At 54.5% G+C, this 20,723-nt stretch overlaps 1 protein-coding gene across 4 annotated transcripts in view; it reads right to left on the reverse strand.

Annotated features, from left to right (window-relative positions):
- Positions 1-17,276, reverse strand: part of PAX5 (paired box 5) — a 133,409-nt gene extending 116,133 nt beyond the window's left edge. Inside the window, exons 1-4 of one of the 4 annotated variants that reach the window (XM_068667014.1) lie at positions 15,930-17,276; positions 8,250-8,415; positions 3,956-4,153; positions 199-263 (exon numbers count right to left, since the gene is read on the reverse strand). In XM_068667014.1, the coding sequence (XP_068523115.1) occupies positions 199-263; positions 3,956-4,153; positions 8,250-8,415; positions 15,930-15,975 (475 nt within the window). In that variant the 5' untranslated portion in view covers positions 15,976-17,276. Of the gene's footprint in view, positions 1-198; positions 264-3,955; positions 4,154-8,249; positions 8,416-12,580; positions 12,734-15,929 lie in introns of those variants that run through there. The other 3 variants (XM_068667015.1, XM_068667016.1, XM_068667017.1) reach the window with 3 other exon arrangements.
- Positions 17,277-20,723: the final 3,447 nt, after the last annotated feature.

Raw genomic sequence — 20,723 nt, forward strand, 5'->3', positions numbered from 1 at the left:
AAAACCTTTTAACAGTATTTATAAAATTCATTTACTATGTTCAGTCCTTGGAGAATGACAAAGAAGGTGCATTAGCACGTGTGCTGAAGTGTTTTATGCAGAATTATCTGTCCATAAGAATGATTAAAAGTTCTTTAGAATATTTGTAATCCATTATGCTATTTTTTTAATATATAAAAAAAAAAAAGCTTTTCTTACCTATGCTGTGACTGGAGGCTGGGACTTGCTGATTGGGTGGCTGCTGCACCTTTGTTCGTATGATCCTGTAAGCAGTTGAAAAGAAATGGCTACTTAGCATTAAGCATACAATCACAGGGGACACACCATACTCTACTTTTTCACTTTGGGATATCTACATCAATACAAAAATTTCTTTCTGTGTATTGCAGGCAGACCCTGGACTACATTTTTGCCACCAGACCAAGTCATTAGGGACATTAGGGACATGACCAACTCCTATACACCCCTTGAGATCCAGCAGAGAGCGGTGCTTCAGTCCCTTTGAAGACATAGTCCTTAATGCCCAGGAAGGACATTTCGGTAGCTATTTGGCCACCGGCTAGGCCCAACACCACATCTTCGGGGAACCAGACACTACCGAGTTCAAGCGCTCCACTGGACTGCTATCTGCAGCCATGGGTGCTTGGACACATTTGTAGGTCTGTCACTAACCCACCCCGGGAATAGTACTTGCACATCTAGAGAACCTGGATACCTCCGAAAGGATTCTGCTTATCCAAATTAATATTAAAACAAAAATGTGGTGGATTAAATGCTAATCTTAAAAGCTGAATTACTACATTGTCATTGCTGGGGACAGCCTCTGCTCTGAGACAGAATGATGTAAATCAGGAAACATTCAAATGAGTAGAGACAACAAAAGGCATGCGTTGTGTTACAGGACAAAGGGCAGCTGTTAAGAAGAGCTGAGGAAGTGCTCTATCAAACGCTCACCTGCCCATGCACTGTTAAAAAAGAAAAGAAGGGGTCTGAAACACCTCCAGGGGTTACACAATTCTGCCAAAGGCTGCAGTGGAATCAAAACGGGCTTGAGCGAGGCACACTCCTTAGTCAAATCACATGTCTCTGTTTTATGCACTGTTTACGCAGTTGTAATGCTGCGGTAAGCATTTATCCTGTGTTTACCTAGCAAACTCTTTTCCCATTTCTGCCTGCCTTGAATTTGGAAGAGGGGAGAGGAGGGGATGGGAGGTGTGAGACAGATGTGGCGTGGGGATGCGTCATGAGAACACAAAACTGTTTCTTGCTGGAAAGTTAGCCCGTGAGCCTGTACAGGAACCTGTACTGGTGACCCCCAGCCCCCTCCCCAGCACAGGACTCGCTGCCTGCCCCTTCCCTTCCTGCTATGGGGCTAGGTGTGAAAACAAGTCTACATTCATCCGTCAGCACCAAGGTGAAGCTGTTGGCTGTTAGACGTCTTCAAACTCCTTGGTGATGGGGTCCCTTGCTTCTTCTGCCTCCACGCAGGGCCAAACCAGCTGGCTGCACACGGGAGCTGCAGGGAGCTGTGCAGGCAGATTGGTGGGGGAGAGCACACAGCCAAAGATGACAAAGGACCCCACACGAGCACGACTGAAAATAGCACCCTGCACAAGGCTTCCTTCCTGTCATGCCAAAGGAAGGGTGTCTGGGGCCTTCCGACACAGAAATATCTTCATCTCTGGAGGGACAGGGGACTGGAGCACGCCGAAGCAGCTGGGCAGCTTATCTGAGCAAAGCTAGTCGCAGTGATTAATTATGCCTTAGTTGCACAGAGTTGCTCCTGCTGCGGAAGAGTGGCCTATTATTAATATTAATTAATGTTACTAATTAATAATAGTAGTTGTTATTCATTTATATAAGGGGGCAGCAACTCAAATTCATCTGCTGAAATGCACCCTCCGTAGCAAGGACATGCTATGTGTAGACCACCACAGAGGCTTTACAGGGCAGCGCCCCAGCCCCTCAACTCTCAGCAACAGCAACAGCAGCTCTCCACGGCACAGCCCTGGAGAATCACTCCTCTCCACACTGCAGGCTGCCACTGCAGGAAGGATTATGGCTCAGTTCACCTTGCTTCTTCCAAGGCAGTAACCTTCTGGTCCTTCTGGTTTCTGGTGGGAGCTGACATCGGTGGCTAAAATGCAACATCCCACTTGCACCTCAGGGCTGAATAAGGGCATTACGCCTTCATACCAGAAGTTTGCACCCTTGCTGCATGATAGCCCTATCTGCCAAGTCTTGAAACGTGGAAGGACAAGTCCAAAGACTGCACCACAGAACTGTGAGGATTTAGCATTAAAGCCAAGTATTTTGATGTAGCTTCCAGGCTCTTGGCATAACAGTTTTGGGTTTTGGGGATGTGCTCCTAGGCTGGCAAAAACAGTTCTCCAGGTAAACAAGCTGACTCAAAAAGATCATGTGGATTTCAAAAGGGGTTTCACACCCTTCAGGAAAGGGAAAGATCTTAGCCACAGTTGCATGCAGGTGAGAAAGAATGAGATTTCCAGCCAAATAACTTGGCTGTAGATCGTGAAACAGAGATTCTGATGAGAAGTCAATGAGTGCACAGACATTATCAAGGATAAAGCAGGAGGCAGAATAAGGAAAGTGGATCAAAACACACTGGAACCTACTTAGTGTCTGCATTCTAGAGCTACGAGTGCATTTTCGGCAGTCTTTTGGAGAATGCTTGAAGCCCTACTACATAAACACAGGACTGCTCATAGCAGCATTAATGCTTCTGACATGACAGGTGCTGAGTTGACTTTTACGCAAGCAAAGTCTGCCCTTAGTTAGCTGAGAACAGACAGAACAGGATTTTCTTTCAATTTTCGTGGTGTCCATATCATTCCTCAAATCCTTTTTTTAAATTGAAAATGCAATGTCCATAGCATTACCAAGTGCTGTTTCAGAGTCTAAGCTAGTCAGGAACTTCCAGGCAGCAGCAAAGGCTGTGAGTGAACTCACCCGTTTTTGCACTTAACCATGCAGATGGATGACTCAACTCTTAGTTCAGCAAGACAGAGCCACCACTCTGCACTGACACTGGGGAAGTCACTCCTGCTACTCAAGTGGCAACTCCATGAATGCAAATCAGGTTGGGATAGCCAATAAAAGAAGAGTGCATCAATTTATTTCACGTCCATGGACACAGATGGGGCTTTATAGCTAGCTGCACTCAAAGAATTCGCATGAAATTGCACAAGAGAGAACCATCTCACCAGAGCAGTGAGACCAAAGCCCGGTACAGAAAATACTCCAGAGAGAAAATGAAAAGACTCGGCTTGCCAGGGGCTGTTGGTGTGCTTGAGGGTGCCTGCATGCTCTGCCTTCCAGGTATTAATACCCTATTATCGCTCTGGAGGGCTGGAGATACAGCTAAGTACTTGAGAGGGTTTTCCCTGGTTTATTCTTGCTAAAAATTTCCCTGTTTTATTCATGCTAACAGTACCAGACCGTGGCCAGCAGAGTTCTAGGTCAACTGCAGCAGTACTGAGCAGGACAGAAAGACCTTGAGACCTGTGCTATGGATCATCTCCTGAGGTGCCTAGGTGCCTGTCTTTTTCCAGATCAACACCACCACGCAACTCAGTTGCAGTCTCAGCATTCCCCAAGAGGAAGTACCAGCACAGTGGAGGCCTCATTTGGGTCAAATCAACACAGATCTCAACCAGCAAGAACTGCAAGGCATGGATTAGGGAATGGGAAAGGACAGAAAAGAAGCAAAGGCCAATAGCACAACCTGCCCAGTCCTAGGAAATATTTATGACCGTGAGGCTTTCGCCACCAGGGTGAACCCACAGCCACTCCAAAGCCCCAAATACATTATGTAAACACATGTAAACTGCATTTCTTGCAAACAACCCAAAACACACATTTCTACCAACAAATGAGAATTCAGAGAACAACACGTTCTAGCAAAGTCCCTCCCCAAGACCATACACATCTTTACCTGTTAATTGAACTGACGCTGGGCACGGTGTCATTATCACATACTCTCTCAGCAAGAAGTCTATCCCTGATCTCCCAGGCAAACATGGTAGGATTTTGGCGTTTGTACTCTGCAATTTTTTCGACGACTTTGGGTGTGGCGACCTTTGGTTTTGATCCTCCAATCACTCCAGGCTTAATACTACCGGTTTCATAATACCTGGGACAACATCCAAAACAAACCTTCAGTTATCACAAATAGACAGAGAACATGCTTTGAGATTTATAGAGAACATAATTTCAAGGTAACCAAACCCCAGCAAATCCTGAGATACATCTTCACTTTAACATACATATTTCCTGCCTATGTAGTGTTTTATCACCTAGTAGATTAACTTATAGTAATTGGAATTGGGCCATAGCATAGAATATATATTTTTTCATAACAGAAAGACAAAAAAAAAAAAAATAAAACACTGTGCAAGACTAAAAGGCATTCCGGGATCCAAAATTAAGTGCAAATACGTGTTATTAATCAGGGGTATTGGCAATAATAGAAACAAATCACACCAAAGACCACTTTTTGTAGTAAATTACTGTTTCTAATGAAATTCTCTGTCATTAATATCTAGAATGTGTTACCATTTCACAGTGAAATGAAGGCTGGGTATCGTATTTTATTTGCACCTTCAAAATAAATATGTTGGCATACCTTTTTCCCATTTAACTGTTTCAATATATATGTTACTGTTTTAATAGTTAATATTTTTTGGAATATATTATTTTTAATATTATGTTTCTAATAGTTGTAACCATAAATTTTAAGGTAAAAGGAGCTGTCCACATTCTCAAGGGGTTCAGTTTTGGGTGTTGGTTTATCTGACCAGCTCCACGATCCATTCTCACGTACACGATCTTTACACACGCGAGCAGTTCTGCTGTCATACAAGGGAAGGTGGTAGGAGTGCACCCCTAAACTGACTGAGATATGTCAGACAGAATTTTTTTTTCTTTTTTTTGCATGTAAATCACATGTAAAGGCACAACTGCCTTTAATAGAATTGCAACAAAATGTCACAGCTGGGATCCCCAGCCCTATCCATCTCCCCCTTTTTAATAAGTCTTGAAAATGCTTTTAAAATATGTCCATAAAATACTACCCACCGAAGACCAGAGAAGAGACTAGGAATGAAATCACGCCCCTCTGTGCTGAGATTTCAGGGAGTGCAACACACAAGATATTCTCCTGGCCATGCACTTTTTGTATCTTGTGAATTTCCTTGTAACCAGATGAAACATAAATCCCCAGGCTACCTGCAACCACTGCCCTAGCTGCCCTTATCTGGCTCATCCTTTCTGAATAGACCCTGACTTCATGAGCCTTTCAACCAGAGACCCACCAAGATGTAGTCTCTTAGCATCTTAAACATGCCCACCGACTGCTCTCTGCGCTCAGAAAAGACTACCAAATAAGAATGTAAGATTATTTCTTAATGTGTTTTCTCTGCAGCTACTTGCCATACCCTTTATACAAAAATAATAATTATTATTATTATAATATTAATAATAAAATTACAGTCTTTCCAGCAGTGAAAGCCTGTCTCATGCAACCATGCTGGTTAAATTTCTGTCAGGTCACTAGTTTTTATTCTTCCTCAGAGAGCTGGGGCAGGAGGGTAGTATTTTGCTCCTCCTGTGCTTAATTTCCTGAGGACATAATAACATGAAGGCAAACTTGGATCACAAACTTTCTAAAACCTTACATCCCCAGCTTCATAACCGTTTCTAGTAGAACTTCTACTGTAAGAAGGGTGTGAAAGGAAGCCATACGATAAATGTTACCCAAACAGAAAGTTGTAATTTTCTTCCTTCCATCTGAAACCATGGATTTTACAAGCGTTCCTTTGTGCTCATCTCTCACACGCCTGTGCTGCATCTTCGGGCAGCATCCTGCGGCCAGCTACCCCACTGATGGAGAACAACCCTCACCACCTCGAGCCGTGCAAAAGCTCACACACATTCGCAGGCGGCTTGTCTTGCGTGGAAGGGCGCAGGTTTGGGCTCGGACCCATCTTCCTGGGCAGCTAGGAGAACTGGCCTGCAGCAGGGGTCAGTGAATTACCAGCAACACTGCTGCCGACGCCTTCTGGTTCACCCAAGCAACTAACGGAGGGAGCAGCACGAAGCAGTGGCAGACTGCACAGTGCTGGCATCCCTGACTCCCATCTCCATTTTAAAGACAAGGCTGGCTGCAGTCAGATTCATTTCACGTGCACAAGGTCCAGGCCTTTTGCTGCCAACAAATGGGCAACGCAGGTAAATATTGTGCACCCCTGCAGAACCTACCTCTGGGACAGAGATAGCGTCACCTGCACTGCAACCATCTGGTCCCCACCCTGTGGGCTGCCCAATACAAGGCTGATTGTTAAGGCTGTGTTGAAGGCTGATAGGAAAACTCCAACCATAAAATTCCAAATGTAAAGATTTTTCGTAAGGATTCCTGTTCTTCACACACACACAAACACACACACACACAGAGCTCCAATTACAGTGACATTTTACCCACCGTAATTATTAGTTATGAAAATAATGAGGTATGAAATTCCAATTTATTTTTGACAACTTTAATGACAAAGCTTTGGAGCTTCATTCTCAGCTGTATACCGCAAATGTATCTAATGATAAATCTATTCAAACGAGCAAAAGTAAAACCACTGGACATTTGCCCAGTAAATAAATTGCCCATTTCTTAGTTTTACATTGGTCCTGATGGGAATTGCTGGTAAGTCTGCTGCAGTGCGGAGCATCACAAAGCAAACTATATAATGGTCACACCAGGAGCAGAAACCCGTACTGAGCATGGACGCACAGCTCTAACAGTATGAAATAGCCTGGGAGGGGCAGGCAGGTCTCAAATAAAGCCCTCAGAAAGTTTTTCTCTATCAAGTAGTAAACGTGTCGATGTCCTTTAAAGTCACGCCAATGTACGACCAGGAGGAATGGTTACAACCTGAAGGGAATGCACCTCTGAGCAGCTAATGCAAGAGAGAAGAAGGACAGATGCTCAGCTTAACCCGCACGCCAGCTCATGCAACTCTAAAAGCACACTGTCCAAGACTAGTGAGATAGAGTTCAGCGGTTAAGCTGACTGAAGATAACAGGGTGTTACAGGGAAAAGAATGCTGTCTGCTACAAAACCAGGGGGGTCCATGACTTCAGCAAGTAAATTTGCTTGTGAACACTTAAATTGTCACTGAGAGATCAGAAATGCTGCTAATCAGAGCAGGACCTCATGCATGCTACAACAAAAAGGTCCTTTAACAGTTTTTACATCTATGGAATGACCAGTAAAGCTAATTGATTAAAAAATGGAAAAGAGGTACAAATAGTAACAGTAGAAGTAAAATGCTAATCAATGAAATTAACTGTTAAAGTTTAGTGAATATGTCAGAAATTAACTTTTACAAATTATATATATAAAAGAAAAGTACAGATATATTATAACAGCAACAAGAATAAAATAATAATAATTTAAAATGTCCTTACTATAAGATGGTTAGATACCTCAGAATTTTCAACCTGGAATCCGAAACTACTTCAGTACAGTACTTTATACAAATGATGCTCAGAAGATACAAAGAAGAAAGGAATTTTTTAAACCTGAATCTGATTCATATTTTAAAACAAAATCAGGAAATTATAAGAATTCAGAGATTAATTTGCCGTCTCTGTACTGGTTTGAGCAAGTTCCACCTGAATGGAAAGCTACTCCCAAAAAAAACCAAATGTAAGATGGTTAACAGCTACTTATCGTATTCTCTGCTCTAATTAAGAACATATTCCACCACAAGAGTAGAAAAGGCCTCAAATTAAACAGTGGGACAGATTGAATATAGCGTGTGTGAATGAACGCTTAAGAACATTCATGCAGTGTAGAACGATAAAATTGCTAAAAGTAAGTCTTTTTCAGAAAGCACGAGTTACTTTCCCTGAATGTTCCCCAACTTCTCTTTCCTCTCCATTTTACTGAAGCTGACTCGCAGATTTCTCTGTGTATTCACAGCAGACTACTGCAGAATATATGCCACATATACACCAAATATCACACGTGGCATTGTGCACTGTGCATTAGGATTACCTCTAGGAGACTTTGAACAGCGCGAAATAAACATATAAACAGTTGCGGTTTTTTTTACACGTCAGGCGCGTAAAATCATGAGTGGTGATCATGAGCCCTTGTCCTTGCGTGTCGGTAACCTTTAATTAAGGGTGTTTTTTCTCTTGATGGACACGAGAGATTTGTCGCCCACCCTTACCTGCCAAGTATTTTGCTGACGCAGCCGTGGCTGACGCGGAGCTGCCTGGAGATGTCGCACGGCCTGACCCCTTGGTGGGCAAGCTCCACGATCCTTTGGCGAACGACATCTGGGAGGGGGCGGCCGTTCACAAAAACACCCCCCAGCTGATTCACACCTCCATGTCCTGAAACAGACCGGGGGAGGGGGGAAAAGGCAGGAAAAGAACAGCGTTGTCAGAGTTGGAAGAGACCTGTGTGCTGCAGTCCTCCCAGCGGCGCTGGGGATGTGCTTCCCGCAGCCCCCTGTGCCACTCGCCAACGGGGAGGACCCACCTGCCTGAAGGCAGAGAGGGCTCTGCGCTGGAAAACGGCCACCTGAGACCACGCACGGTCACCCACAGCCCCACCAGGTGTGGGTCGTGGCCCTCCCAAACACAGGGCCGAGGCTGCCGGACCACAGACTCTGTGGGCAGGCCTGGAGGTGGCTGGTGGGAAAGAGCCAGCCGCCGGCTATGAAGCAAAGTAAAATAAGGCTGGGTGACTGCTCAGCATACACATTATTTGTGTCTAGGCACAAAAGGGGGTACCTGCAATTAAACGTTATTTTTTCAAAACAACTGAACTTAATCGAGAGTGGGGAAAAAAAAAAAAAATACAGAGAACGTCTTCTGCTGCAATAATTTATAGCAGTCTTGGCAGGTATTATGATCATCCAAATGAAATGTGAACACTGAGGCAAGCCCAATATATTATTCCTTTTGTAACAGATTTGCACTGTTCACCTTTAGCAAGGTGAGTCATATGTCTGATGGGAAATGGGACCCAGTTAGATGGATGGTAGTGAAATTGTGTAAAACCCACGAACATGTATGTAATAATCCCATCCACCAAGCAGGAAAATATAATTAACCCTTGTGACGTTAATCATCCAAACTACTTAGATTGGAGAGAGTGGAGAAATTGCAAACAAGCAATAGGGGCAGTACAGATGTCAATGCTGGAACAAAAATAATAGAGAAAATGTCTCTATTTACACAGAAATTGAGTGGTACTGAATAAAGTGACAAGTCGAATGCCTCAGTGTTTAGATATATATACATACATATACATATATATATATATATAAATAAAGCAGTTTTATTTAAATCTAGCCATTGCACCACGGACAAACTGCTGTCAAACTTTGCAAACACCTCCTAAAACTATCAGGACAAATAATTAATCCATATAGAATATGTGATTGTCAAAGCCAGGTAAAGCCTGCAACGAGCAGACAAGTGCTGCTCTGCCGTCACCAGCGTTAGGAGCAAACCTTTCCCAGAGGCTGCACGACGCTGCAGGCTCGAGGTGTATCCCAAGTTTGTTGGGAGCAGACCCAGGGCAGCAGGGCTGCCTTCAGCAGCACCTGCCAAAGGAGCTCCCGGTCGCGCACAGGGAATGCTGCGCTGCGCTGATGCTGAAATGGTAGCGTGGCCGGGGGGAAGAAAGAAAACCCACTACTCACTACGGGTAAAAATGCAGGAGCAACCCAACAACGCTGTAGTGAACGAGATGTCAGGGTTTTCACCTCCTAGCAGCTTTAATGACGTTAAATCATGGACAGCGCATTCAGTACGAATGACAAAATTGTGCAGGTGGGGGAGGTCCGGAAAGGGAAAGGAAGAAGTGAGGGAGGGAAGGAGGGAGGGAGGGAAGTAGAGAGGGCAAGGAAGGGAGGGAGGAAAGAAGGGAGGAAGGGAGGGAAAGGAAAGGAGAAAAGGAGGGAAAGGAAAGGGGGAAGGGAGGAGGAAAAAAGTATTTCCTTTGGAGACCCTCTCCGGGCCGAAAGCCCAGCCCACCCCGTGGCCGCCGGGGGAACAAAGGCTGCGGGTGCCTCCCGCCCTGGCCCGGAGCGGGGCGCGGGGAGTCCGCGGGACGCCCCCAGCCCCGCCACCGCCTGCTCAAGCGGGAGCGGCGTCGAAGCGCCGGGCGCCGTCCCCTCGGCACCTGCCGGGCCGCCCCCCCCACCCCGGAGCTCCGTGCGGGGCTGGCCCCGGCCGGGTGGTCCCGTACCGGGACTGCGGGAGCCCGGCGGGGCACAGCACGGGGGTCCCGGCGCGCCGCCCCTCCGTGCGCCTCCGGCTCCGGAGAGCTTGGGGCGGCCCCGGGACACCGACCCGGTCCGAGGCAGGAGCGCAGCCACGCACCAGCCCCGCCGCTCCGACCCGCGCCCGATCCCGGGCCCCCGGCCCCCTCCGGACCCCCGGCTCCGGTTCTTGGCGCCCCCCTCCCGGCAGAGCAGAGCCCTGCGGGGACGGGGACGGGGACGGGAGCAGGGACGGGACGCGGACACGGTGCGGTGCGCCTCGGGGCTGCCGCGGCGAGAGGCCGGGCCGACCCTCGCCGGTCGCCCCCGCCCGAGCTCGCTCCTGAGGCCGCGTAGGGCCCCCCGGCGTCGCGCCCCGCAGGCTGCGCAGGCGGGCTCTGCTCCCCCGCCGGGCGGGAGCCCCTCTGCCCTTCGCCCGGCTCCCACCGCCCTCCTGTGGGACGTGGCACCGGGATTTCGTGCTTGGATTTTTTTTTTTTAACCACCCCCCCCACACCTCGTCTTTCCCGAGGAGAGACGCGAGTCCGGAGATACTTTGGCACTGAAGTCTGCTCCTCAACAGCTGCGGTATCAGAGCGAGGGCAGTGATTTTTTATTTTTTTTTTCTTCCCTTTTTCAACAAAATTCCTGCAGAAGACACCTATTTTCCGTGCCTTTGGTTAATGGAGGGAGCCGCTGAAACCCGCGCTGTTCGCTCCCACATCTGATGCCCGGTGCCCTCAGGCGAAGCCCTTCCTCCGCACGCTCCGCGTCTGAAAGCGCCGCTGCCCGCGAAGACGCGCTCCGAGACAACGGGTCCCTCCGGATATGGGGACCTGCGATTCCCCCTCGGAGCCCCCAGATTTTTTATTTTTTTTTTTCCGCCCTTTAAGTTCTCCTTTTTAAAGCGCGATTCGGTTCAATCAAGGGAGAGAAATAACCACAGCTTAAAAAGAAGCTATGTTTTGGTGGAAGATAAAAGTCTGTCTTACGCGCAGCAGGAGAGAGCTACCAGCGACTATCCCGCCTGTGCTGAGCTACTCCAGACACCTTCCAAAATCTTGTGACGGACAGAAAGAAAGAGAGGGGAGCAGGCAGATAACGAGAGAGAGAGAGAAAGAGAGAGAAAGATGGAGAAAGACAGATTTGTAGCTCTATCGCTGGATGCTTTATTTTGAAAACAAATTTCTTTTAGCTAAAAGGCTGTGGTGCACTAGGAAATGAGATTAGTTCTACCTTAAATTTCCTCGCAATCTCTCGCCGTAATGCAGCGTTTAACTCACCGTGAGAGAAGATGTCATTTCACATAACACTGTGCTAATGGATAAGTGTTCCCCCGACCTCTCAAGCACAACAAATCTCGGGCAAGCCCATCGCACACGACCTGTTAACTTAACCAGTGCTGCTACCCACTTGTTCTGTGCCGCGGCTCCCGATGCAAAGCACGCAAAGGAATTGTTATGCCTTTCTTCATATGGTTAAAAAAAAAAAAAAGAAAAGAAAAAAAGAAAAAAGTACCTCCATCCCCACTTTGCGCCCTTCGAAATTGCCTGTTTTTTCGGTTTTAATTAACGTATATGAAAACGTTGGACTACACCAGGAATAACGCAGATCAAACTTTTCCGTTCGTCAGAAATACTGGGCAGCTTTCTTTCCAAATATTTGATTTGGGATTGCACATATATATATACATAAATATATATATACACACACGCATGAGTCCGTGTCATATATACAGATCGATAAAAAAATATAGTTAGGAGTGTGTGTGTGTGTGTGTATATATATATGCATCGGCTCTTTCTCTACGGGAGGAGGAATCTCAGGGAAAAAAATATATATATATCAAAAAAAAAAAAAAAAAAAAAAAACAAAGAGCAACAACCAAAAAATAAAACAAAAACCCACCCGGCTGCCTGCAGCATTTCGCCTTTTCCTGCTCGCTGCCAAAAACACCGAAGCGGGCGCGAGCAGCCTCCCCGGCGGGGACGGGAGACCCCCGCGACCCCCGCCCGCCGCGCCGCCAAGGACGGGTGCGGGGGGCTGCCGCCCGCCCAGCCCCGCGCCCCGCGCCCGGCCGCAGCCCAGGATTTCGTTTGGGGCCGGGTCGGCGCCCGCGGGCGGGACCCCCGGGACAGCGCCGCCTCCCCCCCGGCGCCGCGGACCCCGCGGCCGGCAGCGGCGGGCGGGCGGGGGGGAACCGAGCCCGGCGGCCCCGTCCGCGAAGGCGCACGGCCTGGCTCGGCCCTGCCGCGTCAGAGAAGTTGAACTAGCAGCCTACTTACTATGCATTGCTGCAAACGGGTCGTGCTTACAGTGTATTTCCATCGGAGCGGTCCGGAGCCGGAGCGGGCAGCCTGGCGGATCAGATCTCGGTTCGGCGGCGGCGCTCGCGTGTGGGGCTCGGGGGAGGATGGGGGGGGCGGCCGAGGAAGCAAAACGGAACGGAGCGGAAAAAAAAAAAAAAAAAGGAAAAAAAAAAAACAAGCACGCCCCCAAACTTGGGTATCCGACACCGGCGGCCAAGCGCAGATCCCCGTGCACAACTTGCAGCCTTCGGCCGTTCCCTCGGGCAGGCACCGCCGCCTCGCCGGCCGCCCCGCAGCCGTCGGTGCGCCTTCCCTCCGCCGGCCGCGGCGGCTCTCACAGCGCCATGCAGCCGCGGCGGCGCGGCTCCGGGCTGCCTTTCGCCCGGCTCCCGAGCGGCGCGGTCCGGCGGGCGCCGAGCCTCCGGCGCCGTCCCCCGGCGGCAGCTAACGGCGCGCCCCGACGGCTCTTTGTGCTGCGGCCGGCGGCGGCCCCGGGTCGCTGTGTCCGGCGGCCGAAAGCAGCGGCGGGAGGCAGGCGGCGGCGCCGCTCCGCCGCTCCTCTGTCCGGCGGCCGCCGGGGCTGCCCGAGCGGCGCCGCGCCCGGTGCTGTCCGGCCGAGCCGGCGGCGCGGCTCGAGTTGCGGGAACTTGTCGAGCCCGGGCGGAGCGGCGGAGGGAAGAGGGGCGAGGCGGCGGCGGCGGCGGCGGCGGCGGCGGGCGGCAGGAAGGTGTGTGCGAGGGGGCGGGAGGGAGGAGGGGACGGGCGGAGGGAGGGAGGGAGGGAGGGAGGGAAGGAGGGAGGGAGGGAGGAGGGGAGCGGCGGGGAGGGGGCTCCGGCGGGGCGCGCCGTTAGCTGCCGCCGTCGGACTTGGGGAGCGGGTGCGCAGCGCCCATCGCCGCCGGTGCTGGCCGCGGGCGGGGGCAGCTCGGGGACCCCTCCCCTCCCCACCCCACCCCACCCCGCCGCCGCCTGCCGTCGGCGGCCCCGGGCGCCCGGGACACCGAGGCTGGGCTGGGGCCGTGCGCCCGCCGCGCTGCCCGCCCCGGCCGGGCCGAGGGGGTTGTGGCGGGCGGGGGCGGGGCGGGGCGGGGCGGGGCGGGGCGGGGCGGGGGGCGCGGGCCTGGGGCACGCCCCGCGCCCGGCCCGGTGCCCGCGGGCAGCGCCCGCCCAGGGGGCGCCGCGGGGCGGTTTCAGCACCGCGCCGCTGGACAGCGCCGGGGCGGGGCTAAGGCTGTCACTCAAGAGGCGCGGCCAATCGCAGAGCGGGACGCCGGGAGGCGCCGGCGCTGATTGGCCGCCGCCGGGGCCACTGCGGGCGGCGGGGGCGGGAGATGGGAAGGAGCGGGGAGGGGGCGGGGCCTCGCGCTCCCGGCCCCCGACGGCACCCCCGGGCCCCGGCCCCCCGACGGCCTCGTGGCCCCTCCCGGGGGCTGCCCCGTCCCGCTGCCCTCCGCGGCCCCGCTCCGTCGGGGAGCGCCGCGTGGGGCCGGGGCCGGGCCTGCCGCTGCCCGACGTGCGCAGGGAGGCGCCGCCAGGCGGCCGAGCCGTCGGGGCGAGATGGTGGAGCCCCCGCCCTCGCTCTCCTCCCCCTTCCCTCCCCCCCCGCCCCCGGCCCTCCCGCCCCGGTGCCGACTCCTCGACGGCGCGGTCTGCTCTCGGCTGCGCGCTCGGGCCGCTCCCGGGCCGCGGGGTCTGCAAGCGGGGGGAGGTTTGTTCGAGCCCCCGCCCCGGACGGCGCGGCAGGAGCCGTGCACGCAGCACCTCCAAAAATAATCAGAAGCAAACAAATAAAGAAACAAACACAAACTGCCTCCCCGGGACCAATGCCCGCGGCACCCAGCGGCGTCGAGGGGGCAGCGGCGCCCTGTGCCCGTCTGCGGCAGCGAGGGCACAGCCCGGGGCTCCCCCGCCGCGCCGGGGGGTATCGCTCGCTGCCGTCTGCGAGGGCGGCGGGGGTCGGCTGGCGGCAGGGGGGCCGTTTTCGTTAAAACCAAAACTCCCCGGGCGGGGAGGGGCGAGAGCAGCCTCGAGGGCGAGCGGGCGCGCTCCGCGGCCGCGCTGCGGGGCTCAGGCGGGACGGGAGCCGTCCGTGCCCCCTCCAGGGGTCCCACGGGGGAACCGCGGGGACACCGGCGGAGGCTACCGGGGGCTGGCCACAGGCTGGAAGCCGCGGAGAGAGCCCGGTGCGGCCCGGCACGGGAGAAACGCGGAGCCGAGCCCGGCCGCTGCTGCCCGGGGTCCGGAGGCGCGGAGCTGCCAGGGCCGGGCCGCCGCGGGTCTGGGGTCCGGGACAACGGAACGGGGCGGCCGGGAGAGCGGAGCGGGGAGCGGGGCCGCTGCGGGGGCCGAGGCAGCGGCTGCCTGGCCGGAGCCGGGTCTGCGTGCGCGGGGGGCGCCGACGGGCCCGGGAAAACGGGGTGCGGGTACCAAGCAGCCGCTGCGCCGAGCCGCGCGGGGCGGGCATGGCCCTGCACCCCTCCCTTCCTCCTCCTCCTCCTCCCCTTCCTCCTCCTCCTCCTCATCCTCCTCGTCCTCCTCGTCCTCCTCCTCCTCCACGGCGCCGGCAGCGCGGGGGCACCTGGGTTAAGCCCCCTCATCCCGTCCCGTCCCGTCTGGTCCCGTCCCGTCCCGTCCCGCCACCCCTGCCCAGGACGCAGCGGCAGCCCCCGGCCGCGACATCGCCCGGAGCGGCTCGCAGCGCCCGGCCGACCCGGGCCGTCCCGTGCTGGGCAGAGCTGAGCCGCGATCGTGCGGCCAAGAGGCGGCCGAGCCCCCCGCCCTCCCCCACTGCAGCCCCCTCCTCCCTCCTCCTCGACGGCCTTCCCGGGGCGTGCGGCGCGGAGCAATGAAATGCTTTATCGATTAAACGATTATTCAGGCGATTTAACTAATAAAAGGCCCCATCGATCGCTTCGAAATTACATTCTTTATACGCAGCTGGTGAGGCCTCCTCTGCCCGCACGCCCGCGCGGGCCCCGCTCCGGCCGCCGGGCCCCGGTGCCGCCGCGGGGGCTCCCAGCGCTGCCGCCGCCGGGCTCTCGCCGAAGGCCGGTAACGGGCGGCGGGCGGCTGCCGAGCACCAGCGGCCGCGGGCGGCCACCCCCGCAGCTCCGGGGAGGCCGCGACACTTCGCGGCGGGGCCCCTCGGCACGCCTCGGACGGCCCCGACGGCCCCGCCGCGTTCCACCCGGCCCCGGCGCGCCACGGCCACGCGTGAGCGGCCGCCACCGCACCGAGCGGAGGGGCCAGGCGCGGCCGGGGGTCCAGACGGCCCCCGCGGTGGCGAAGCCCCCCGTCTCCCTGCGATGCTGAGCCTGAGTCCTACCTGTCCGGCCGGCCCGCGGAGTCGCGTAGGTTTTCTCTAAATCCATCCCGATTTATCAGGACTTGGTGAAATGGACAGAGAAAAAGTTTCCACGTTGTGTGGTTACTAGCTTTTCTTTTCTTCTTTTTCTTTTCTCTTTCTTTTCTCGTTCTTTTCCCTTGTTTTATTTTCTCTTCTCTCTTTTCCTGTTTTTCTCTTTTCTTTTATTTGCTCTTCTTTTCTTTTCTTTTCTTTTCTTTTCTTTTCTTTTCTTTTCTTTTCTTTTCTTTTCTTTTCTTTTCTTTTCTTTTCTTTTCTTTTCTTTTCTCTTCTTTTCTTTTCTTTTCTTTTCTTTTCTTTTCTTTTCTTTTCTTTTCTTTTCTTTTATTTCCTTCTATTTTCTTCTATTTTCTTCTCTTCTTTTCTCTTCTTTTCTTTTCTCTTCGTTTCTCTTCTTTTCTCTTCTCTTCTCTTTTCTTTTCTTTTTTCTCTTTCCTCTTTTTTTTTTTTCTCTTTCCTCTTTTCCTTTTTCTTCTTTTTCTCGTTTTCTCCCCCCCCCCTTTTTTTGAGGGGCTCTCGCAGGTTGGAATAATTCAACTCTTCCGCTCCCCGCCGAGCTTTTGCAGCTGATCACTGAGCTGAAACTAAACGTTTTAGGTGGAAAAAAGCCTCTGAAGGAACCGTGAAATGATTAAGAAACTAAAGAGCTTCTCGCCATGTGAGATCATGTCCTGTTCTCTAAAACATCACAAGATGTCCCCAGACGCAGCCAAAACCCAAGAAAACTCTGACATCTGTTGTAGCAGGAATCAAAGTTTGTTCGCAACCCACCGCCTCTCCAGCGCTGCCTCGGCTGCCTGCAGCGCGGCGGCGGCGAGGCGGCGGCGGCGGCGGCCCTGCCCGCTCTGCCACCCGCCGGGCGAAGGCTGTGACCAACTTTTCTGCAGCCCCAACTTCCCCTTCCCGAGCTGACGCCCCAGCAGCCCCAGGCTCCGCTCTGCTCCCGACGGGGGCGACGCGCGGGTTGGCGGCTCGGGAGCCGGGCGGTCCCCGAAAGCCCCGCGTTCAGCCTCTCTGCGCTGCCTCGCTGGAGAAACGGTGAAAAACGGAGCGGAGCCGAGCCGAGCCGAAGCCGGGCATGGCCGGGGCAGCAGCCGGCGGGGGCCGGTGCTGAGCCCTTCTCCGCCGGCGCAGGGGGGCTTCGCTCGGGCTCCCCTCGCGCCCCCCGTTTGCGTCGCCGTCTGCAGCCGCTGCCCCTGCGGCAGCCCCTCCGCGGGCACCGGGCCGGTGGGCCTGGCCCTACGGGCCTCCGAGGCGCCGATAAAAACGGGGGAGAAGGGAGGGGGGCGAATTCACGAAGCTACGGTCTCTCCGAAATTTATTTATTTATTTTTTTTTTTGGGTGAAGTTGTTCCGGAAATAAATATACATGTAACAACAACAACAACATGATAAGGGTGCTTTTCTTTTTTTTTTTTTTTTTTCCAGAAAATAAATATATAAATGGGTGACAAGAAAAAAGCATGACCGGGTCGCTTCCCGCGTAGCCGGGCCATGCGCGAGGTCGTGGCCGCAAGCCGACCCCGGGACTCTGCCCCTTTCCCTCCGCACACAACTACGGCACCCACAGATCTTTATTTTCGCCTGCCCGCACCCGCGCGGGGGGCAGGCGGTGCCCGTGGGCATCCGCTCCCCACGCTCCCACACCCACGCCCGCAGCCCTTCCCCAGGCCCGTTTCCAGCGGGGCGTTTTTAACAAACGCGATGATGAATTTGCTGCCGCCAGACGCCGCTGGCGTTTGACCTCCTTCGCCGGTAGAGCCCACGCGGGGAGAGGCCGTGGGGGCCCCGGACCGGCCTCTCCCGGCCTCCGGTGCGGGGAGCGGGCGGCGGGACCGGGGGCCGGGCAGAGGGGGCAATGGGGAGCCGTGGGGGGGGGGTCCCCGTCCACCCGCGGGGAGCTGCCCCTGCGGCCCGCGGACACCGGGGCCCGGTGGGGAGGACGCGGGGAGGGGGGGGGGGGGTTGGGTTTGGGGGTGCGCTGCTCTGCCCGCCCCCGGCAGTGCGCCCCTGAGCCCTGGACCCCCTCCTCGGCTCCGACCCGGAGGCCGCCGCTCCCCAAAACCGGGCTGCGGGGGGTGGGGGGGTCCCGCAGCTCAGCCCGCAGCTGGGTCCCCCCGAGGCCCCCAGGGGCACGGCGGCTCCGGGCCGCCCTGCTCCATCCTGTGAGCATCGCGGCGGGAGGCCGGCCGGTTCCTGCCTCTTGCTCTCTTGCTTCCCTTTTCACCAACGTTTCTCCGCTCTCATTTGCTTACATAAAAATAACCGGATGGCCTGAGCCCGCTTTCCGCCACCCGAGCCGCCGTGCGAACGAACCCACTCGGGTTTGGCCTCTCCCGGCGGCTCTCCCCTGGTAAAGGGCAGAGAACAAACCAGCCAACAAAAGCCCACCAGCAACATCAATAACAGCAAAAAAATAAAAAAAAAAAATAAAAATTCAGCAGATAAATAAACCTCAGCACCCCCCTCTCGCCTCCCTCCCGCCTGCCCCCGGCCTCCCCGCACCACGGCCCCGCGGCGCTGCGGGGCCCGAGCGGGTTTCCCGGAGCTTGCGGAGGGAAGGGAGCGGGACGCACGGCTCTGTGCGGGAGGCGGCGGGGGCGGGAGGGGGGTCCCGGACGGCTGCAGGAGGCGGGAGGCTCCGCTCCGAGGGATGCGCGGCCCTGCCCGTCCCTTCCCCTTCCCCTGCCTCCGGCGGCGGCCGGGGGTCGAGGGGGGGCTCCGCTCCTCGGACCCGCACCGGCTGCTGACAGCGGTGCTCCCCGGACCCCCGGCTCCGTGCTGCTCGGGCTGCCGGCGGGTTCTCGGGCTGCACAATGCGGCGCGGTTTTGAAAATAGCGCGCAGGCTTCTGCAGGCGCAGGGCTCGCCTCGCTCCCTGCCAGCTGTCAGGGACGGCTGCGAGGGACGGGGAGGCTCGGCTCGGGGTGGTACTTGCTGGGGGGGGGGCTAAGGGGAGCCCTCTGCTCGCTGTCCCCAGCAGAGCAGGACTCGGGAGTGCTGCTGGGGAGAGACACTGCGAGATGCTCTGGGCCCCATCCTGCACCCAGCTGCAGGATGCACAGCCTGGCGCTGCCCAGCACGCAGGGCAGCAGTACAGCAATAGAGGCTGGCATGAGAAATATCTGCCCTGTGCATCCCCAGGAAAAGCAGAATTCTGCTTCCACCTGAAGGCAATCCTGGTGTGACCAGGGCTTGCCACTGCCATGAAAGAGACCACAGCTCAAGCAGGAGCCATTTGGAAGGGTGTCTGGCAAGTGGCATACTGCTGTTCCCCGAAACCACTCCTGCCTGGGCATGATGTCGGACTCGTACCTGAAAACTACCAGTAAAGGGACATCCACGACCATGGCTGCAGGCAGGGGGCATCCCTGGCCTCAGGGTTGTGTTGTGCTTTTTGTAAATGGAAAGCAACAGACAAAAAAGGAGTGAAGAGCAAAACGTGGTGCAGCACAAATCCAGCAGTTTGTGGACTATTCCAAGACAGTGGTTGCTATCTTTTCTAAAGTGAACCACACTTTTTCTCTCTGGTGCATACAGCTGGGAAGTGAGAGGGTAACCCCCTGAACCCACCATGCTCTCACACATCCAGCAAACCCCAGCGCTCTTTGAGGCTGATTGTGTCAGTTTGTAGCCAAACCACGTGGAACCTCCACAGCAAAGAATTTGCATTGCCTTGCCTCCCCATGTATCAGTCAGCTTTGGTAGTCTCCTTTTCCTGAGAAGTGATTAATCATAACTTTGGGTAAGTGGAGAAGCAGAGGGCTGCACAGAGCTTCCAAAGCCCAGCAACGCATTTCAAGTCATTTGCATCGCCTCACCTTCCTGTAACACACACCAATACCAAATCTGGGGGAGGGCTGTTACAAATGATGTTCTACCCCTAAGCTGGAATAAAGGGTGTGTTCTGCTGTTTCAGAAATACACATTTCTTTTCTGCATTACCATAGGCTTTTTTTCCTCTTTCATTTTTCATTTTAAAATGAAAATATGGGAGATCTAGTGGCGATTGTGGCCCAGCATGTTCCCTCAGATAAAACTGAGCTCTGAGATGGGTATGCTAAATAGACTATGGTAATTTACAATGTGGTAGACGGTCTCTCCCGAAAAGTTGAGCACACACAGAAGGCACATTGCAATGCCCTCTGTGATCTTTAGAGAAGAGTCCACAGAAAGCCACCAGGAAATGAAGCCTGAGGGACACAGGCATGGGGAAGAGGCATCCCAGCAGCAGCAGTGCTCGCTCCACTGGTCCACACAAGAGGGGTGCTCTGTCCCTGTTGGGTGCTGATCTCGTCTCTGAACTGACCCCGAGAGATGTCACCAGGCTTATCAGTGCTTTGTTTCCTAGTCATGTAACGGGGCAGAGCTGAGGTGCTGCAGCTGACAGGTTTTATTTTCAAGAGCGTGAGGGGAGAGCAGGAAATACCGAGACTTCTCCTTTTCAGCCAACATGTGCTATGACTTGTGCTCTCCTCTTACACACCTAATGGCTCTACCCCTTAGCAGTACGGTGTCGGGGGGTCCTGGCCAGGAGCACTCAGCCTCTGCTGCCCTGCAGCAGGGAGCAGCACAGCTTTCACCAGGACGCAACGTGCCTCAGACATCTGCAGAAACCTTTTGCTGCCCTGCACTCCATGGGCTACTCCTCTCCACCCCGTTCTGTGCTTCTGGGGCTGTTTTCTGCAGTCCACAACCATACAATGACCAGGGACTGGTCAACCCTGGTCTGTTGGTGATGAACAGGCTGACTCCT

Source organism: Anas acuta, chromosome Z (assembly GCF_963932015.1).
Source record: "Anas acuta chromosome Z, bAnaAcu1.1, whole genome shotgun sequence".
NCBI classification, from domain to species: Eukaryota; Metazoa; Chordata; class Aves; order Anseriformes; family Anatidae; genus Anas; species Anas acuta.